This window comes from Miscanthus floridulus, chromosome 5 (assembly GCF_019320115.1).
Source record: "Miscanthus floridulus cultivar M001 chromosome 5, ASM1932011v1, whole genome shotgun sequence".
Taxonomy (NCBI): Eukaryota; Viridiplantae; Streptophyta; class Magnoliopsida; order Poales; family Poaceae; genus Miscanthus; species Miscanthus floridulus.
The window spans coordinates 37,549,954-37,570,396 of record NC_089584.1 but is presented as its reverse complement, the minus strand read 5'-3'; the positions used below and the strand labels follow the sequence as shown (position 1 = coordinate 37,570,396).

The 20,443-nt window shown below is 41.1% G+C and overlaps 2 protein-coding genes across 3 annotated transcripts; both read left to right on the top strand.

Moving 5' to 3' along the window:
• The first annotated feature begins 1,167 nt into the window (after nucleotides 1-1,167).
• Nucleotides 1,168-8,638, top strand: LOC136449848 (glucosidase 2 subunit beta-like). 2 transcript variants are annotated; one of them, XM_066450057.1, is made up of 16 exons: nucleotides 1,168-1,370; nucleotides 1,474-1,587; nucleotides 1,822-1,917; nucleotides 2,103-2,342; nucleotides 2,455-2,633; nucleotides 3,160-3,234; nucleotides 3,332-3,424; nucleotides 4,165-4,501; nucleotides 4,595-4,699; nucleotides 4,786-4,887; nucleotides 6,747-6,804; nucleotides 6,904-6,972; nucleotides 7,811-7,898; nucleotides 7,978-8,039; nucleotides 8,127-8,178; nucleotides 8,259-8,638. In XM_066450057.1, exons 1-16 carry the CDS (start codon nucleotides 1,277-1,279, stop codon nucleotides 8,316-8,318), a joined length of 1,824 nt encoding a protein of 607 aa, XP_066306154.1. In that variant the 5' UTR covers nucleotides 1,168-1,276; the 3' UTR covers nucleotides 8,319-8,638. The 2 variants fall into 2 exon arrangements, with proteins under 2 accessions (XP_066306154.1, XP_066306153.1); XM_066450056.1 differs by having other exon boundaries at nucleotides 4,165-4,516.
• Nucleotides 8,639-14,676: 6,038 nt separating this feature from the next.
• LOC136449846 (pyruvate kinase, cytosolic isozyme-like) lies at nucleotides 14,677-20,343 on the top strand. Its single transcript, XM_066450051.1, has 3 exons — nucleotides 14,677-15,115; nucleotides 18,766-19,224; nucleotides 19,307-20,343. The coding sequence occupies exons 1-3, from the start codon at nucleotides 14,858-14,860 to the stop codon at nucleotides 20,117-20,119; spliced, it is 1,530 nt and encodes a 509-aa protein (XP_066306148.1). The 5' UTR covers nucleotides 14,677-14,857; the 3' UTR covers nucleotides 20,120-20,343.
• Nucleotides 20,344-20,443: the final 100 nt, after the last annotated feature.

Sequence of the window (20,443 nt, the reverse complement as noted above, 5' to 3'; positions counted from 1 at the left end):
TCAATGAGCTAGGATCCATAGGCAATGTAAACTTATCAATAGGCCCCAACTTGTGTTTTGTCGATTCTCCAACATCATCAAGCCCTTCACCATTGATGGTGGTATCTTCAACATTTGGCCCGTCATCAAGGATCACAACATCTCTCACATCTTGCTTCTCTTCATCCCTTGCCTTCTTAGCTCTCTTTGATTCATCAATGGCTCTCTTACACTTTTCTTTTCCTCAGGCGTTGAGTGGTGGCAAGCTTTAAACTCACCATAAATCCTAGCAATATGCTCCTTCGGCCTATATATCCACGCTCTCATGACAAGTTGGCACAACTTGCCCTTGAATTACATTCAGGTTGTTAAGATCCACCAAAACTCCATACTCCCACCCAGTGTCACTTGAGATCCTCTTGAGGCTACTACTTGGGTTTCTGGAAGGAACAGATGTAACTGAAGACATCCTGGAAAACTAGCATAGCATGAACTACCAGCTACAAGCGGGGCACAAGGTACAAGAACATTCATGTAAGGTACATAACAGAGCCATTGCCATAACAAGGCCATTGCAAGTTTGTAACCACATATGACATAATAAAACCATTTATCTACTTATCTCAGACTTCAGTTAGTACTCAGTACCAAAATTACAACTAACCTAAGTTAGCTTAGTTAGTCAGTACCAAAATTATACAACCAAAGAATGCCAAATTGTGGATAGGTATATTCTATCGACGTGGCAAGTACACATTGGATCAGAGTATTTTAGGCCTGGCCCATTGTCCTTACTGGATAGGGTCTGGACAACAAATCACGAGATAAAATTTTGTGTTATCGTGTGCTTGTAACGTGATAATGTACTCAACTATAATATAATATCAGTGTGTTCGGCTGGTGCATTCAATAGTGAATTTTGGATGGTTTTGGATGATTGAATAGTATTCTGTGAGAGAGAATAAGCTGAAACAAGTTGGGAGCGTACCAGCCGAACGCGGTGTATAATTCTTCTTTCGTCTAAAAAAAACTGAACATGATCCTTTATTTTAATAGAAAGGTCCACTTAGTCTTGGACCCGACCTAAAAACAGGCCCCGCGACTGTAGACACTACTCACCATGAATTTTCGGCCCAAAATAAACCGTGGTTTTTTTTTAATCCTGCCTGCAAAATGCAAGTTCTAGTACACACTCGGCTAGCCTGAAGAACAGAAGAACCCGGACTCGACTCGAGCGCTCCGAAGCGAGCCACCGCCGATCTGCTCCTCCTGGCCCTCCTCCGTGCGCTGCGCAGGCATGAGGCTCCTCCTCGTCGGTGCCCTCCTCCTCTGCGCCGCCCCGGCGGTGGAGTCCAAACCGCCCCTCGACACCCTGGGAATACCCCCGCAAGGTTCAACCCGATCTGTCCACGCCCGCTCAGCTATCTTCTTCCCATCTTTCTCTGTTGCGTTCCGTTGATCTGGTTCTTGATTCGACGTTTCTGGGGGATGCAGATGAGGCGTACTACAGAAGCGGCGTGATCAAATGCAGGGACGGATCGGGCAGGTTCTCCAGGGACCAGCTCAACGACGACTTCTGCGACTGCCCCGACGGCACCGACGAGCCTGGTACTGCCTCATTCTCCTTGCCTGAAAGGATTTCTCTATTCTGGGCTTGATATCCATGGGGTTACTGTGGAGGCTCTAGTTGCTAGTTTTAAATTGCGAGAGATTTAGGATCTATCATGTAAATTTCTTTTTGTGTGTGTGTGTGTCGTGACACCACTATGTGTTTGTTTGAGTTGGTGTTGGAACTGTGACAGAACAGTTATGTAGCTGAATAATTATGTCTCTTGCATGCAGGGACATCTGCGTGCCCCGAGGCGAAATTCTACTGCAAGAATTCAGGCCACACTCCAGTCATGATCTTCTCGTCACGAGTGAATGACGGCATTTGTGGTAAGAGTGTCATAATTGTTGGCATTGGTCGTTTCATTGCTTACTTGTTTTGTTAAATAAAGATGCGTGTACAAGTTACAGACTGTGAAAGTCGTTGGAGCTCTTGTTTCGTGTGTTGCGGCGCTTTTGGTGACATCCCACTAGGCTTCTCTAATTCTCTGTATTTGTTCCTTCCCGCCTTCTAGATTGCTGTGATGGGAGTGATGAATATGACAGCAATGTCACCTGTAAGAACACTTGCTGGGAGGCTGGCAAGGTGGCGAGGGAGAAATTGAAGAAGAAAGTCGCTACATACAAAAATGGTGTCGTTATTTGGAAACAGGAAGTTGAAAGGGCGAAAGAGGCTTTTGCTAAAGACGAAGCGGAGTTAGCAAAATTGAAGGGTGAAGAGAAAATACTCCAAGGACTTGTTGACAAACTCAAAGGTTAGGTCTTTGTATTCATTGGTCTTGAGCCATCTGTCAAAGAGTGGTATATGGAACAAATGCTTGGTTTTTGTAGCTTTTGTTGTTGAAATAAGTCTTTCCATCTATGTAGAGCAAAAGAGATTAATAGAGAAGGCAGAGGCAGAAGAGCGTTTAAGAAAAGAGAAGGAAGAAAAGAGAATAAAAGAAAAAGCTGAAAAGCAAGCTACTGTTGAAAAGGGAGCACCTGATGCCTCTCAGGATGTAGATTCTAAGGAAACTCAGGACCATGTGCAAGAAGATGAAAACAAGGTTGGCATTTCATTCTGTTTTATAGTTGCCTTCCTATCCACCTTTAATTTTGCTGATTACTCTTACCTCAGTTTGAAAATTATATCTTCCTTCTCTGTGACATTAAATAATGGCCTTAAGTTGGGTGATAGGCTGTTAGGATGCTGAGCATGTCTAACACAAATTTAGTGTTACGCTTATTATACATCAAACAACTATATGCATTTAAGTGTCAACCCATTTACATTAGTAATCAAGAACCCGTACTTGGTTTAGCTTCATGATTCCCTTATCATTCGTTATTCCATTAAAACAATAACACCTTAAATTGTTACCTTATTTTGAAGCTCCCCATGTGCTCTGGACACTGTTATTTCCATTATTCTTGTTTAGTATCTTGTGGAATGCTCCATTACTGTGAAACATAGAGATTACCACCATTGTGTATTGCAGTAATCTGGAATATAGATGTTTACTTGGCAGCTTGTATAGTTCAACTGCAATATATAGATATTTTATATTACTTCATTTTATTTGTTGAACATAGGTAGCTGAACAGCATGATGGACATGCAACGGACCATGATAATCATGTAACAGAAAGTGGGGCATCTGCTGAGCAGGTATATTTGAGCTTTGGTATTACAAAATCAACAGTCTGATTGCTAGCATGTCTTGTGAAGATTGACCAATAATATATTTTGGGCTGATATATTACAGCATGGTTCCGTAAGTAAAGATGGTATTAGTGCTGAAACTGGAACTGTAGATGAATTGCCACAGAAGGAGTCTGCAGCACCTACCTTAGAGAAGGTTATATATTAACCACATTTCAGATTGCTCGTCATTTCCCTTTTTTATTCAATGTGTCATGTTCTATTATAGAATTCATAGAGATTAGTTTGGTGGTCTTTTCCCATCTAAGAATTAAACCCCTATAAAGAACACTTTACTTCCTATCTTATAACAATATTGTCACATTACTTTATTTTGAACTGTTTACCGTCTTAGTGCTATGCTCTCATCTTTCAGACATTATTTCGATTCTGAGAGCAACCATAAAAACTAGCTGATTTTTGTGGTCTGAATTCTAATTCCTGTAATCATGCATCCTTCTAATTATGTGTGGTCATTATAATTAATCTACTTAGACGCAAGTTGCTTTAACCAGTCAAAGCTTGAAAATGAGCTATGGCTATTCTTTGTAGCAACTTATTTCTAGCAATATATATTGATTTCATGTCTAAGGGTGGTGTAATCCTTTTACTCTCAGTTAGCAAATCCTATTGAGTATCTTCAAATGCTTAGTTATGTTGTCTAGATCCTGGTATCTCAGAGAATACATCTGTTCCAGCACTTAGTGTTTGCACATCATCATTCTTCAGTTACACTTGATCAAGATTAGTTAACACTTAATAGAGACAGTATTATTGCTATTACTTATACTGGCACGACACAAACAGCAACATGGTATGATTTGCTTCAGCGATAATTCTTATTATTGTTTTTGGAGTGCACCACAGTATATGAAGCATTGTCTTGGTGAATTTCAGGATCTTAGCTCTGACAATCCTGAGGGTTTATCAAGGGAAGAGTTAGGTCGAATGGTAGCTTCTCGTTGGACTGGAGAAAGTGTAAATGAGGTTAGTAAAGATGATAAGAAGGGGCATGAAGATGAGCAAGAAATACCAGAACCTGCAGAAGAAGCACTTGAAGATGAATTAGAAATCCCAGAACCTGCTGAAGAAAATTATGGTGGTTATCATTCAGAAGTTGAGGATGACAGGCATAAATATGAAGATGAAGAGTTTGATCATGAGTCAGAAGATGAATATGTTGATGACCATGATGACCATGTTGAGTCCTATAGATCTGATGACGACCAGAAAGGTGAACACCATTCAGGTAGCGTAATATGACACTACTACTATTCTTGTTCTGTTTATGTTGTTTTGATTTGTTAATATTTATTTGCTATTTCAGATTTAACTGAGCCAGGACATGCATCGTGGTTGGACAAAATTCAGCAGACTGTACAAAATGTTTTCCAAAAATTCAACTTTTTTAAGACCCCTGTAGATTTGTCAGGTAATTTGTATATGCTGGTTTCCAATCAGCTGGTCCTTCATGAGTCATGAGGGGATGCTATAACATTTGCATATCTACCTTTTTAGAGGCTTCTCGTGTTCGTAAGGAGTATGATGATGCTAGCTCAAAGCTTTCAAAAATTCAATCTAAGATATCCAGTCTAGCTGAGAAGCTCAAACATGATTTTGGTAAGTGTTATTTGAAACTCCGTTCACAGTGTGATTGGGTGCTATATTGAATTTCTATAATTTGTACTTTACACCTAAAGTTGTTTCTGATTGTCAGATGTAATTTTCCCTTTGCAAAAGTTCCCCATTGTCATGTTCTTCCATAGACTGACAATTGTTGAAATTCTGGTGGATAAGCTGCCACCAAAACGCCTAAAGAACAACCATCAAAAGATTTGACGTAATGCCTCCAAGATAAAATAAAGAACATCCGTTTCTAATTTCTGTTGACTATATTTGTTGGTCTATGAGCTGAGAATCCTCGAGTCACAGAATTAACCTTTGCATTCCAAATACCTTCTGTACTTCTTTACCTTTGAACTGTGAGTTCAGCAGAACAAATATTTTTTATCTTTGCATTTATATTACCGGGGAATTAAGTTGATGAGTCATACTATGAAGCTATGGGAGAGAGTTATCGAACATCGCTTGAGAGCAATAACGCGGGTCTCTATGAATCAATTTGGTTTCATGCCCGGAAGGTCAACCATGGAAGCCATTTTCTTAATAAGACAAGTTATGGAGCAGTATAGGGAGAAGAAGAAGGACCTACACATGGTTTTTATTGACTTGGAGAAGGCTTATGATAAAATACCAAGGAATGTTATGTGGTGGGCTTTGGACAAACATAAAGTCCCAACGAAGTACGTCGGGCTCATTAAGGACATGTACAACAATGTTGTGACTAGAGTTCGAACAAGTGATGGAGACACAGATGACTTTCCGATTAGGATAGGACTGCATCAAGGGTCAGCTTTGAGCCCTTATTTGTTTGCCTTAGTGATGGATGAGGTCACAAGGGACATTCAAGGGGACATCCCTTGGTGTATGCTTTTCGCGGACGATGTAGTGCTAGTTGATGAAAGCCGAATAGGAGTGAATCAGAAACTGGAGTTATGGCGGGAGACTTTGGAGTCCAAAGGTTTTAGACTCAGTAGAACTAAAACTGAGTATATGAGATGTGACTTCGGCACTACTATTCGGGAGGAGGAAGATATTAGTTTGGAAGGTCAAGTAGTGCCTAGGAAGGATACCTTTCGATATTTAGGATCAATGCTACAGAGAGACGGGGATATTGATGAAGATGTTAGCCATAGAATCAAAGCAGGGTGGATGAAGTGGCGGCAAGCATCTGGTGTCCTATGTGACAAAAGGGTACCACAGAAGCTAAAAGGCAAGTTTTATAGGACGGTGATTAGACCTGCTATGTTGTATGGTGCAGAATGTTGGCCTACGAAAAGACGACATGTTCAACAGATAAGTGTCACGGAAATGCGTATGTTGCGTTGGATTTGCGGTCATATAAGAAGGGATCGAGTTCAGAACGATGATATACGTGATAGATTAGGGGTAGCACCAATTGAAGAAAAGCTTGTCCAACACCGGTTGAGATGGTTTGGACATGTCCAACGGAGACCTCCAGAGGCACCGGTGCGTAGTGGAATCCTAAGCCAGAATAGTAACGTGAAGAGAGGCAGAGGAAGACCGAAGTTGACTTGGGTAGAGGCAATAAAAGGAGACTTGAAAGAATGGAATATACCCAAAGACTTAGCCTTAGATAGGAGTGCTTGGAAGACGGCTATTCACGTGCCTGAACCTTGATTGCTTCTGCTGGGTTTCAACTCTAGCCTACCCCAACTTGTTTGGGACTTAAAGGCTTTGTTGTTGTTGTTATTGTATTTATATTTTGCCCTGTGCTATGAGTTAATAGCTGTTCTAGATGTGCTTCATCTTGTTTATTAGTCTCGTCTAAATTACACATTTCCTCTGTAGAGTATGTCTATGGAATCAGAATTAATTTAAACACATATTATTGTTAGGTAAGGACAAGGAGTTCTATTCCTTTTATGATCAGTGCTTTGAGACCAAGGAAGGAAAGTATGTATATTAGCATCCAATCTTTATTGTCCGCTCTTTCTGCTTTTATTGCTTTTTATCATTTGATTCTAATTTGTGAACTGCCATTCTTATGGACAGGTATACTTACAAGGTCTGTGCATATAAGAAAGCATCACAGGCTGAAGGTCACAGTTCCACCAACCTGGGGTATGCTTATTGTTCTTCTTTCTTTGCTGAATTCTCATAATATTCTTATTTATAAGTTAATTATACTTTTTTTGTATGTTGCTGCTGCTGTGTTTTTTTATAATGATGAATGGACGTACATGGGTGAACGTTCTCGCTATTCTTCACTGCACTGCTATAAATTTGCATCTTAGTATGGTATTCTTTTGAACTGTTAAGTACTTTCAAGTGGAGGGTAATAGTGCTCTTTAAGAAAATGCACTACATAGACCACAAGTAATGTTTCAGAGAGCATGCACTTTTGTTCATTCATTGTTAGTTCACTTACCTGAGGGACAAAAATGACCTCAAAGGTATGAACTGCCCTTCCTTTACTGAGAAAAATGGGTGAGTTCATAGACATTAGCCAGTGATGGTAACTTTGCAATATGTAGTTTTCCTACTATGTATGGTTGATGGTAACTTTGCAGATTACAGCTTCATATGTTGCTGTCAAATGCGATTGTCAATTCAAATGTCTAATTTATGAATGTTGTTTAGGGAATGTTTTTTGAGGAACAAGTTCAGGGGATCAACTAGCCAGGACTCATTCCATCTTTAGAGCATATGTTTCTAGTGTTTTACGTAACTTTGAATATCAGCTGGTTTAAGAAATACTATTCTTTAGAGAATGTTGGCCCTTACCCGTTTTGCTGTATATACAAGCATATTTCCTCCTGTTTACTGGTGCTTAACCTTAAATGTCTGTTTCTAGAATATTTAGAAACTAGATTTTAGTGCTAGAATAACTTGCTCGAATGGTTGGTATGTTTTTTTCTTCACACATCCTTACGCCATAAAACAAATTTTCTATCATCAGGCGGTGGGACAAATTTGAAGAATCATACCGAGTAATGCACTTCTCAAATGGAGACAAATGCTGGAATGGTCCTGACCGAAGCCTAAAGGTAGGTATCTCTATTTGCATGCCCTTTCTGTTTGCGGGTTCTAAATTCAAACTCTTTCTGCTGTTACACTATCGTGCAGGTTAGGCTTAGATGTGGGCTGAGCAATGAGCTTAATGATGTCGATGAGCCTAGCAGATGCGAGTACGTGGATGCTACAGATTCAGTTTCCATCTTTCCTAAAAAAATCCGTAGTATGCCATCTTCTTATGTACCTATTTGCCATTGCAGATATGTGGCTGTATTGTCGACTCCTGCAGTTTGCGTTGAGGAGAAGCTGAAGGTTCTTTCTCTTTCACAAATGTCATAATCTTCCCTTTTCTGAAGAGATTTCAGGCTTATACAATTGTTTAAATTTGATAGGAGCTGCAAAACAAACTGGATGCCATGTCTTCGAAGCAGCCCGGGCATGATGAACTTTAAATTATTCCAGCGTGAACATAAAGAAAATGTCACTAGGAAGCATAGCTCTGACAGTTACATCCATAACCATAAGAGTGGAAGTCAATGAGGTATACGGACAGAAAAGCGCCAAGCGGGAGAAATGGAAATGTAGAGTTCAGGTAGCCTACCAGGCAATGTTAGCTCGCATAGAACCCTTTTTTTTAGCTGAATTTGATAGGATGTTGCAATTTTCCAGCCTCATCCTGAGTTATTTGGTGGAGGCGACTGCAACGGTGCTTTTCTTTGTGATTTAACATTGCTCTATTTAATTAAGGAAAGACGCTAGACTCTTGCGTCTCCAGCTTCATTGCCAGCCATTACACATTTGATGGAATATATAGTAAGAAACAGTATACCCTGAACCAGCATAGTTTAAACATGATACAACTCCTTTGTTCAGCACGGTCATTTGGAGCTGAAGGAATTCCCATTTGGAACAAGGTGAATCGCCCGCACACCTCAAACAAAACTCATGTGCTTGTTTGGATATCTAGAATTGCGTTGAATCAGAATCATATTCTTTGGGCAATCTTTTTGGGTCCGTCAAGAATTAGAAATAACGACTCCAAATCATTCCAGTGAAATACCATCTACTCGTCTGAAAAATCTAAAGGCCGATTCTCCCGTCTACTCGCCAAAACCAAAATGGAAAGCACGTGGTTAGCGTCCGGACGTCCGTCCACACGCCTGTCTGGACGCCAGCACTGCTATTCCATTTCAGACTTTCAGTGCGTCGTGCACACGCGGGGATGTCCCCACCTCTTGTTCGGACACCTACTTCCAGTGTCAGCGTGCACGCGGGGCCGCACGCCCATTCCCTTTTCACGCGCTTGGGACCGCCCGCGCCGCGCTCCTGCCTCCATCCTTCTCCACTTTCCACGCGCACCAACAGCTGTAGTAGATGGGCTCGGGCCTGGTTTAGTTCCACCCCAAAATCTAAAAAGTTGCTACAGTACCTGTCACATCGAATGTTTGCGGCCCGTGCATGGAGCATTAAATGTAGACGAAAAGAAAAACTAATTGCACAGTTTGGTGGGAAATTGCGAGACGAACGTTTTAAGCCTAATTAGTCAATATTTGACACTATTTGCCAAATAAAAACGAAGGTGCTACAGTAGTCCCAAAATCCAAATTTCGCGAACTAAACAAGGCCTCAGTTGTAATACGTGCAACCTTAGATCTACTTTTGCAACACTCATATGAAGCACTTATAGCATATGTCCAAAACCACTGAAAACACTTGCAAGATACGTCTGAAATACTTAAAAAACATGTGTGCAGCCATTGCAAAAAGGCAAAAATATATGCACCATCTAGATGAACTTACAACATATATATGAAACAAATACTTGAAAACGCACTCTTGCAACATGCATATATATATATACAACATCCAGATCTACTTTTACAACATTAAGATAAAACGCTTAAAACATACGTCTGAAACACTTAAAAACATACGCTTGCAACATGCGTATATTGTCATTGCAACTTATGCAACCTCTCAGATATACTTTTGCAACATCCAAATGAAACGCTTAAAACGTAAGCCTGAAACGCCTGAAACACTTAGACACGGCGTCTCCAACATCCAGATCTATTTTTGCAACATTGAGATGAAACACTTAAATAATAAGGCTGAAACACTTAAAAACATACGCTTGCAACATGTGTATATTGTCATTGCAACTTATGCAACATCTCAGATATATTTTTGCAACATCCAAATGAAACACTCGAAACATAAGTATGAAACGTCTGAAACACTTAAACACGGCGTTGCCGGCGACTACGGTCCACCTGGTGGGGAATTGCGGTAGCTAGCAAGCTCGGGTCGGGGATGTCGCTCCACGCGCTCATGCGTCGTCGGCATGGCCCATTGCTACTCCTGCCATTCTCCAACGCCTGCTCGCGGCCCAGGCTCACACCTATCGACGTGGCCCCGCTGTTGCTCGGCCGCAATCGCTTGGCGCCATCCGCTCATGGGGGTTGAGGCGCGGCGTGGTGGGGGATGGGCCGTGGTGGGGGAAGGGGGCATGGCGGGGCGGAGTGGGGCGGGCGGATGCACGGTGAAACCGCGACACCATTACGAGTGCGAGTGAGTGAAAATTTCGGAGGTAAAAGAAACGTAGAAGTGAGCACCTTTAGGCTGTTGGGTCGGTCCGTGTGCAGGCCCAGTAAAGCAGCGTGCATATGGGAAGTAGCGTGCAAATGGGACGGACGACCGTGTGTAAACATTTGCGAAATAGAAAGTGCATAGCCGCTTTGCGATGGCGACGGCTTGCGCCCAAGGCGACGAGCCCGCACGCGCTGCATGCCCGATGCACCGGTGCTGATGCTCGCGAGCGTGCGGGAGCTGGATGCACATGCACTCACTGCTCACTGGGGGTCGGCGTCACCGCGGCCGCTGCATTGCACTTGTTCCGCGTGTGCGACGGGCTGGCCCTGCAATTCCATTCCATCTGTTATCTGCTATCCAAATGAACTTCAGAAAATGATCCGTAGAAACCAAATCCAGGTACATCCAAACAAGAAATTTTGGTTCGAATAACATTCTAACCGAGCTAAGTTAATTAGATTCCTTGCGATGGAACCTTCCCATCTCGATTTATGCCCTTAACTTAATACGAATGCTCCTATTTCTCTGGATTTAACTCTTTCAGAATTTAATGACGTTATTTTTTTAGTGGTAGGTGACATGCCGATCGACAGCGAGACGTCTATGGTAACTTTCATCAATTTTGAGATCTATCAGTTAGTTCTTCGAATGTGCTCGTAGAGATATGATATGTGTACATCGTTACATGCATTTATAGATGTGAGTATATGTTCGTGCATGAACGTCTGCATTTGTATTAGGTGTTGAAAAAAAAGTGAACCAAAATTAAATTGCCGGAAAGACACTCCAATCTAAAGCATCAAATACTCAGTAGACCCTTATTTTCAAAGTACCGTTTTAGTGACACGTGGGACCAGACTACACCAAGCGCGCTCGCATAACTCAATGGTATATTTCTTGGTGCTGCCATAACTCAATGGTATTTCTTGGTTTTTTGAATTCTTAGGTCCCATTTAGATCCATGATCACTAAATTTTAGATCACTTTTACCTTTGAGGTGCGCACTCATTATTTGTTTGTTATTTTGTTTCATTATTCTCGTTACTGACCGGGGTATCTTATTTGCCTTGGTCCCCAAAACTTAAGTTCAGAGCTTCTGCTTTCCTCTGCGGCTTGACCCAGGTGATCTAAAGTGTTATCCAAAGTGTAGCTAATCAAAAACAAAAAAGTTATTAGTTTATTAACCATGCAATTGAGCTAAAATGGTCTAAAGCTTAGCTCTTGATTTTAAAGTTTTAACCAACTAAACTTTAGGTCACGAGATCCAAATAGGCCATAAGTAACCTGGATGTACTGACCATCGTCCAATGACCTGCACCTAGGGATGGATCCAGATGTCTAAATATCCAAAAGATCCGATATTATTTGTTTTAGGATCAATATGGATTTTCGTATTCGTATCCAATTTTAATATGGATGTTAAATGGATGTATTAGAATTTGTTTTATGTGATTATTTCCTATCTGATTCCACATCCGTATTAGAAAATATAAAATATCTGACATTATCTGTATCCATGAAGAACAAAGTGCCATCCAAAATTTATATTTATGACTAAATATTTTAATATAATTTATTTAAACCATTTAAAAGTTATCTCTAACTAGGCCAATAATAAATGTCAAGTTTAATATGTGATAATTTTGAACTTATATTATTGATAATTTAAAACTATTAAAAACTTATATTTATGAAAATTTTAAGTTTGTATTTATTGATATATAAAAGTTAAGTTTGATTAACTTTAATAGACAAACTAGTTGGGGCTCCGTAATATTTATCATAAATATAAGTTTTTAATAGTTAGGGCTCCGTGATATCTATAGATAAATAATTTGGGGCTCCGCAATGTAGGATTTTCCAGTGAGCGTACTGAAGTACGAAGACACTGAGAGCCTGAGGCTCCATTTGGATCCTGTGAACTTTGATTTGAGGCTCCACAATGTAGGATTTTTTAGTGAGTGTACTGAAGTACGGAAACACTTAGTCTGAGGCTCTCTTTGGATCCTCTGGATTTGATTTGAGGCTCCGTAATGTAGGACTTTTTAGTGAGCATACTAAGGCTCCGTTTGGATCTTTTGGATTTTGTAAATCCAGATATATAAGATTGTATAATCCTATATTCTCATTCATATGAATTTTAAGACAAATTAAGAGAGAACATAAAAGACGCATGTATCCTCATTTTATTTTCTAATCAGACCATTAATGATGATTGGCTGATAAATGAAAATTATTTAATGCAAAACTAGTTTTTATCCTCTAGAATGCATTATATTTGCGGATAAATTTTAAATGCTAGAATATACTATATTACATGAGGGAGGGAGTAGATTTTATACATATTTTAACTCACAGATTTTTAGAATCTTGAAATCCAATAAGCTGTTGAGATTCTTTTTATTTGGATTCTCAGAATCCGTTAGATCCGAACGCCACCTGAGACAGTCCGGCTACTGGAAACACGGGTCTGGTCAAGTCAAATACAGCGCCCGCCAGCGGAGATTCAGAGGCACCTTTTCCTTTTGGACGTCTTTCTGACGAACCCCGATGGAGGGAGAGGGACGAGAATGCTGTGGGTGCACCCGACAGGCGACAGCACCGTCGTTAACGTGAGAAGCGAGAACAGAGACAAAAGGACGCCGTGGAAGGCTGGAAGACTAGTACGACTAGTACTGCTTGGCCGGATCATTGGATCATGTGGTTGAATCTTTCTGCACCTTATTTGAAAACAAAATTCTTTCTTCTAGAACAAAAAAGGAAACAAGGTTTCTCTTTCAATTTCAAAAACTGTCAGGTCGCCTTCACTTTGATGAAATCAGATACGATCAAGCATTAAAATATACCGGCCGTAGCTGAGAAACATGAATCAAACATCTAACTTGAGTGTGTGATGAGGAATTTATATAGATAGAGAAATCAACCAATGATAACCTCTTCGGCTCTTGCATCGACCGCAGATGATCATATATATATATAATATTCATATGGACCTTGCCAAAGTCTACCGCATGGACTCTTTTCATTCTAGATTGTAAGTTATTTTAACTTTACTAGAGTTATAGTTTTTATTATTATTATTATATATATATATATATATATTGTATATCTAGATATATATAGCAAAAGTCATATACTTAATTAAAGATAAAACGACTTACTATTTAGAATAGAGTGAACATTTATTATTGATATAGCCACCGACGAGGACAAGATCACAAGAGGATATTCGTTTCTTTGTCCAGGCTTGCCTCAACAAAGCTAAGCAAGACGACGATACGTTTATAACCAGCTTGCACATGTTAGCAAGACGACAATACATTTATAACCACCTTGCTCAGGGAGCTACGTCTAGCGAACTGGACAAGTATACCAAACATATCCGGAATCTAGATTCTCATTACCTCTAGTTAGTTGATTCGTGGGATTTGAGATATACTCATTTCGTTCCAAAATAACTCTCCGACTCGCATTTTGAGAAGACAAACAATCTAAACATATACAAAAAGATACTAATATTTGTAATACCAAATAAATATCATTAGATTAGTTATATCATATCATATGTTTTTATAATAACATATTTAGAGATATATTTTTGATACTATTTTATGTATATATCTAGTTAAAAGTTGAGATTAGCTGACTCATCAAAATACGAGATGGTGATTTATTTTGAGGCAGAGAGTATCATCTTGTTTAAAGATAAAAAATAGAAAATAGAAAAAGATAGCTGTTTGGTTAAGAGGCTAGCTTGTTTTGGGACTTGAGCATTTGAGCTAACAAAACAAAAAAGATATCTTGTTACTCCTGTCACATCGGATGTTTAGACGCATGCATGGAGTATTAAATATAGATTAATTACGAAACTAAATGCACTGATTGAGACTAATTTGCGAGATGAATTTTTAAGCCTAATTATTTCATGATTTGACAACGTGATGCTACAGTAAACATGTGCTAATGATAGATTAATTAGGCTTAATAAATTTGTCTCACGGATTACCGAGGACTTGTGTAATTTGTTTTATCATTACTATTTAAACACTCGATGTGGCATAATCATAAACTTTGGCCCTGTATTTATACACCCCCTTAATTTAGTTAGCTTAGTTAGCGCCAACCAGCAAGAGTCTTAGGCAATCTTTGCCTCAGAATCAAACCTCGTCCCCTCAGTGGCTTTCGCTTTCCATCCCTCCCTCCATTCTGTACAAATCTCCTCCACAGACGAAGAATCCTTCCAGTAGTATTCTCGACCGACGCCCCCATTCTTGGAGAGCAAGAAGAGCAACGCGCAGTCCAAAAGCGAGACAAAGGGGGGAAGAAGGGGCGAGGCAGCAGCCAAACGAATCCCATCCCAGCGCCTGCCTCTCCTCTCCTTGCTAGCGCAGATCTAGCGATGGCGGCGGGCGGCGAGTCGGCGGTGTGGGGGGAGGAGCCCGTGGCGCGGCGCCGGCCCAAGACCAAGATCGTCTGCACGCTCGGCCCGGCGTCGCGGTCCGTCGAGATGATCTCGCGCCTGCTGCGCGCCGGCATGTGCGTCGCGCGCTTCAACTTCTCCCACGGCTCCCACGAGTACCACCAGGAGACGCTCGACAACCTCCGCGCCGCCATGGAGCTCACCGGGATCCTCTGCGCCGTTATGCTCGACACCAAGGTCCGGTCCTTCCCCACCCTCGCACTCTCTTCCTTCTCAATCCTCGTGGCCTCGTGCTACGCTTCGCGATCTGTGATGTGATGATACGGTGTTGCTTCCTTACCTTGCTGTGCCGCCTGCTCCACTTAGGGTTTTTTTTTTTTGGTGGGGGGTTTCCATTTTGGTTCCTGTGACCGTTTCAGATCACAATTTCATTTCCCCTGGTCAACTTTTAGGGATCTGATGACGTTAGATGTGATCTCTACTTCCTTATCTCGGCGCCGACGTTCTTTTGGACGTTTCTGCCTACTGTTGCTTGTTCTTGATTCCTGGGGCGGAGATTCCTACCATTCGTGTTGCCCGAACCCGAAAAGCAACTGGCTGCTTGTGCCTGCTAGTACTTGCTTTAGCACGACAGGTTAATTTGGTTGCCAGCTGCCAACTGTGGACAACCAATTGGCAATTACTTCAAATCTCTGAAGATTCTAGGCATTAGGGCGTCCTCAATGATCGGCGAAATCGCTAGCTGAGTCGGACAATATCTGACCTTGAGTGCTCAAAAGGATGAGAGAGAACACTCTCTAGCGACGAACAAATCGATTGCCGATTTCGCTTGCCTCGAGGCGGTGTGAGAGCGGAGAATCCGGCTAGTGCTCTGCATGCTGAGAGAGAAAATAAAATAGTATTTTTCTTTCTCTCTGTCTTCCAGGTCAGCCAGCGATTTCATTCACACCACTGTGGACGCCCTTAATGTCCAGCAACCAGCATGTCGCTTGGCTCACATGCGAATTTCGCAATAGGATGGAAACTCGTACTTTGGATTGTTGTTGTCCATTTCCATTCACCATTGGCTGTGGGCCTGTGGTCCTCATCCACGGCCACTTGTCCTTTCTATGTTTCATTCAGTCTTAACTGAATTTTGTTCTGTTCTGCTCTGTTTTTGACTTGGGTTGCTAAAGTCTGGTAGTGTTACGGTAACTGCCTGAAAGTAAAGGACGTAGAGAGCTCCCGCCATGTGCGGGGTCTGGGAAAAGGGTGTCAGTGGCAAGTCTTACCCTTGCCTGTGCAATACGAGGAGACCGCGACTTGAACCCGGGACTTTCCGGTCACAGACGGTAAGACTCTACCGCTTGCACTAGGCCCGCCCTTCATAGTAACTGCCTGAAAGTGATAATGAAAAATGAACAATCACAATATTGTTTCGAGATGTTTTGATCTTTTATTAATTCAGATGATGGAAGAAAATGGAAATGTGATTAATCGATAAATGAAATGATGTTAGGAAAGGGGGAAATTCAGAATTATTCCATACTTGGTCTTCTTTTTCTGCTTTTCTTTGTTTTTTCCTGATATTCTTCTGTAATTTGTGATTTTTTTAGTTATTTAAAGAGATAATTTAGTTATGGATGCACCGATGATTCAACTGTGCTCTATGAAATTTTCTACGCTAATTTAATTTTCTGACCATTCACAATGATATGAAATAAGCATCATATGAAACAAAATCATACTGATTCACAGAAAATGATTTAAGTCAATCTGTAGGTCTCAGTTTGCCATTATTTGATTTGGAATCTGGTACCATGGCCAAGGCCCTTGGCTATATCATTCAGTAATGGGCAATTTTCCAAAAGACAATACGAAATGAAGTTTTACTGTTTCTATATAAAAACAAACTTGTTCACTCAGTAATTCTTGTATAATTGCTCTCCATCTTTTATCTCTCAGATGGAAACATGCTTGTAAAATCAATTTAGGCTTTCTGATATAGAATCTTTTATAATGATAGCGAGTTAGTCACATGTTTGGTTGGTTAGTTTGCATTAGCTAGTCAAGCTATCGGAAGCACAAAAGGATGGTTTAGCTGGTGAGAAACTCAAACTGAACTTCCCCCAAATCTTGTGATCGAGACATCTGGGGGTGATTAAAATAGACAGCCTGTTTCTATCTTCAGTTGTGGTTTGTTAAGTTCTCTTGAGCTTGATGAAGGCATGTTGGTATCTTCGTTAATTTTCTTTTACACCCTATACTGTCCTATGCTTTCAACCTTGTAGCATCCATGAGTCAACCAAAACATCTCAATCCACCATCCATACTTGCTCCCCTATTCTACCCAATGACCACAACCATCAAGCCACACTGGATCTATGTGAGCAATCAATCATGGTCAGCAGGGCAGACAAACATATTAGTAATCACAATCAGTACGTAACCTGGCCTAGTCTTGTCAGGTATTATGTAGCTCCCTTTGTGTTTAGGTTACCTTGAGGGAAATTTTTCTGTTGTTTGTCATCTTGAGGGAAGATGACCTCAGCTAGTTGCCTGATTCCTACATGAAACCCGGAACAGATCGAACCTGCAAAACCTTGAGGTCTTATTTCGTATTTGTTATTCAGGCAGGGAAAATGGTAATAAATACAGCATATTGGTTGAAATTTGTACTGTAAATATCCTTTTGACCAATGTAAATAGCTGTCAACTAGTGAGACCCTTTGCTTGGTATACTTACTGACACTTGTCATATTCTTTGCATTATTATTATCTTAGAACATCTGAGTATTGACATACTGTTTGTCTATTCAGCCCTGAACTCAACCACACATCTGCAGCACCCAATTTATATCAATTTCAATCAGGCATAATATTAACCAAGTAATTTAGATGGGAAGAAATTTGTGTACTGACAGCATCTGAACTGAGTGCACATTACCTCCTATGACCAGCCAAGCAATCCCAACTTGCATTCCCTCATTCTGCTCCAACCAAATGGGATTTTATCCCATGCACTTATTCTAACAACCATTTAACCCTATTAGCTAGCCTGTAGCTTTGAACCCAAAATGTGCATCACGTCTTTACACTTTACAAACCTGACGTAGTACAACTCATAAAAGATTAAGCAGCACTTTTTGACTTTGCCTTAAATGTTATGTAATTACCCTCTACTGCTACTCAATGGATTTGTTTTACTCATCTTACTGGCTGTTACCGTGCGTTCGAACTTGATGGATTTGTGAAGTAAAGACTATGATCAAACTTGAGCCATGAACAGTACTGCGAATGTGTGTAGTGAGGGGCTGATTGGTTGGGACCTGCCAGGCAGCGATCGTGACCCCAGGCCGATGAAATTGTGCCTCAGGGAACCCTAAACCCTGTGCCAGGCAGGTTTCCTAGGAATCCCAAGCAACAGCCACTAGAAGTATATATTCATGCCGAAATGTTTGCTTGTGTTCGGCTGTTTGCTATGATATGCCTCCCTATCAAATCTAAATTAGATCTGGATATGTCCTGATACATAAAAAGCGTCAGGATGTGCCATCCTTGTATTTGGAAGCTGAAAATTGCAGTATGCATGGCTGGGTAGTTTGAAATATAGTTTGTGGTCTTCCTTTCTTTCTTAGTTGGAATAGACATCTTGAAACTTCCTGCAAATAATCTGCACATTCTATTATGATATATTCAATAGTAATTTGCCATGTATGCACATCTTAGTGTAAGCAGTTTGATAATATGAAATGGAAACATGACTACCATTTTTATATTTCATTAGCTGTTTGACTTATGGATTATCCCCTGTGTGTAGAAAAAGTACTGGAAACCTTTGCATAATTGTGCTATGCAAATGTATACTGGCCTCATATTCATTGCATGTACTGATATATATATTGCAGGGTCCAGAGATTCGAACTGGATTTTTGAAAGATGGGAAGCCTATTCAGTTGAAAAAAGGTCAAGAAATCACAATTTCCACAGACTACAGCATTAAGGGTGATGAGAAAATGATATCGATGAGCTACAAGAAGCTTGTGGATCTGAAGCCAGGCAGTGTGATATTGTGTGCTGATGGTACCATCACTCTTACTGTGCTTCACTCCGATAAAGAACAAGGCTTGGTTCGCTGCCGTTGTGAGAACACTTGGATGCTTGGTGAGAGGAAGAATGTTAATCTTCCAGGAGTTATTGTTGATCTCCCCACTCTCACAGACAAGGACAAGGAGGACATCCTTAAGTGGGGTGTTCCAAACAAGATTGACATGATTGCCTTATCATTTGTTCGGAAGGGTTCAGATCTTGTGGAGGTTAGGAAGGTGCTTGGCGAGCATGCCAAGGCCATAATGCTGATGTCAAAGGTATGGTTATGGCATTCTCTTTTGGGCTTCAAGCTAGTAGATTTCCGAATTCAGGGTTATAATAATTGATTTGAATATGCAGGTTGAGAATCAAGAGGGAGTAGCTAACTTTGATGATATCCTGGCAAACTCTGATGCTTTTATGGTGGCAAGAGGTGATTTAGGGATGGAAATTCCTATAGAGAAGATTTTCTTTGCACAGAAGGTGATGATTTTCAAGTGCAATATTCAAGGCAAGCCTGTTGTGACTGCAACCCAGATGTTGGAATCTATGATCAAGTCTCCTCGCCCTACTCGGGCAGAAGCAACCGATGTTGCAAACGCAGTTCTTGATGGCACGGACTGTGTCATGCTCAGTGGTGAGACTGCTGCTGGGGCTTATCCAGAGCTGGCGGTGCAGACTATGGCCAAGATCTGCCTACAAGCAGAGTCTTGCGTAGACCATGCTGCTGTTTTCAAATCAATCATGGCTTCAGCTCCAATTCCAATGAGCCCATTGGAGAGCCTTGCATCATCAGCTGTCCGCACAGCAAACTCTGCCAAGGCAGCACTTATCTTAGTCCTGACCAGGGGAGGAACAACTGCTAGGCTTGTGGCCAAGTATAGGCCATCCATGCCGATTCTGTCCGTTGTGGTTCCTGAGCTGAAGACAGACTCGTTCGACTGGACCTGCAGCGACGAGGGGCCGGCAAGGCACAGCCTCATTGTGAGGGGTGTTATCCCAATGCTGAGTGCCGGCACTGCCAAGGCCTTTGACAGCGAAGCCACTGAAGAAGCTCTTGGTTTTGCCATTGAAAATGCGAAAGCGATGGGGCTATGCTACACCGGTGAGTCTGTTGTGGCCCTGCACCGTATCGGGACTGCATCTGTCATCAAGCTCCTGACTGTGAACTAGGGTCTAACCGAAGGGGGAGGCACACCATTTTGCTTGGCAGAATTTTTATGAGGCTGCTTACGCATATCAGCGGATCTGCAGCTTTTTTGTTGCCAAAGATACAGACGTTGGGTTCTGGTACACCTTGGTGTTACAAGGTTGTGGAATTTGTCATTTAGATGTAGCGATTTAAACAGTTATCAACTGCTATAGCTAATTAATTTGCAGCTGTGTTGCAACTGCCATCGCACTGAAAACTTTATGGTTGTTTCACATGCTTGATGGTTGATTTTATTTGGTTTGGCAAAAAAATTCTTGTTGGAGTTAGAACAATGATCAAGTATT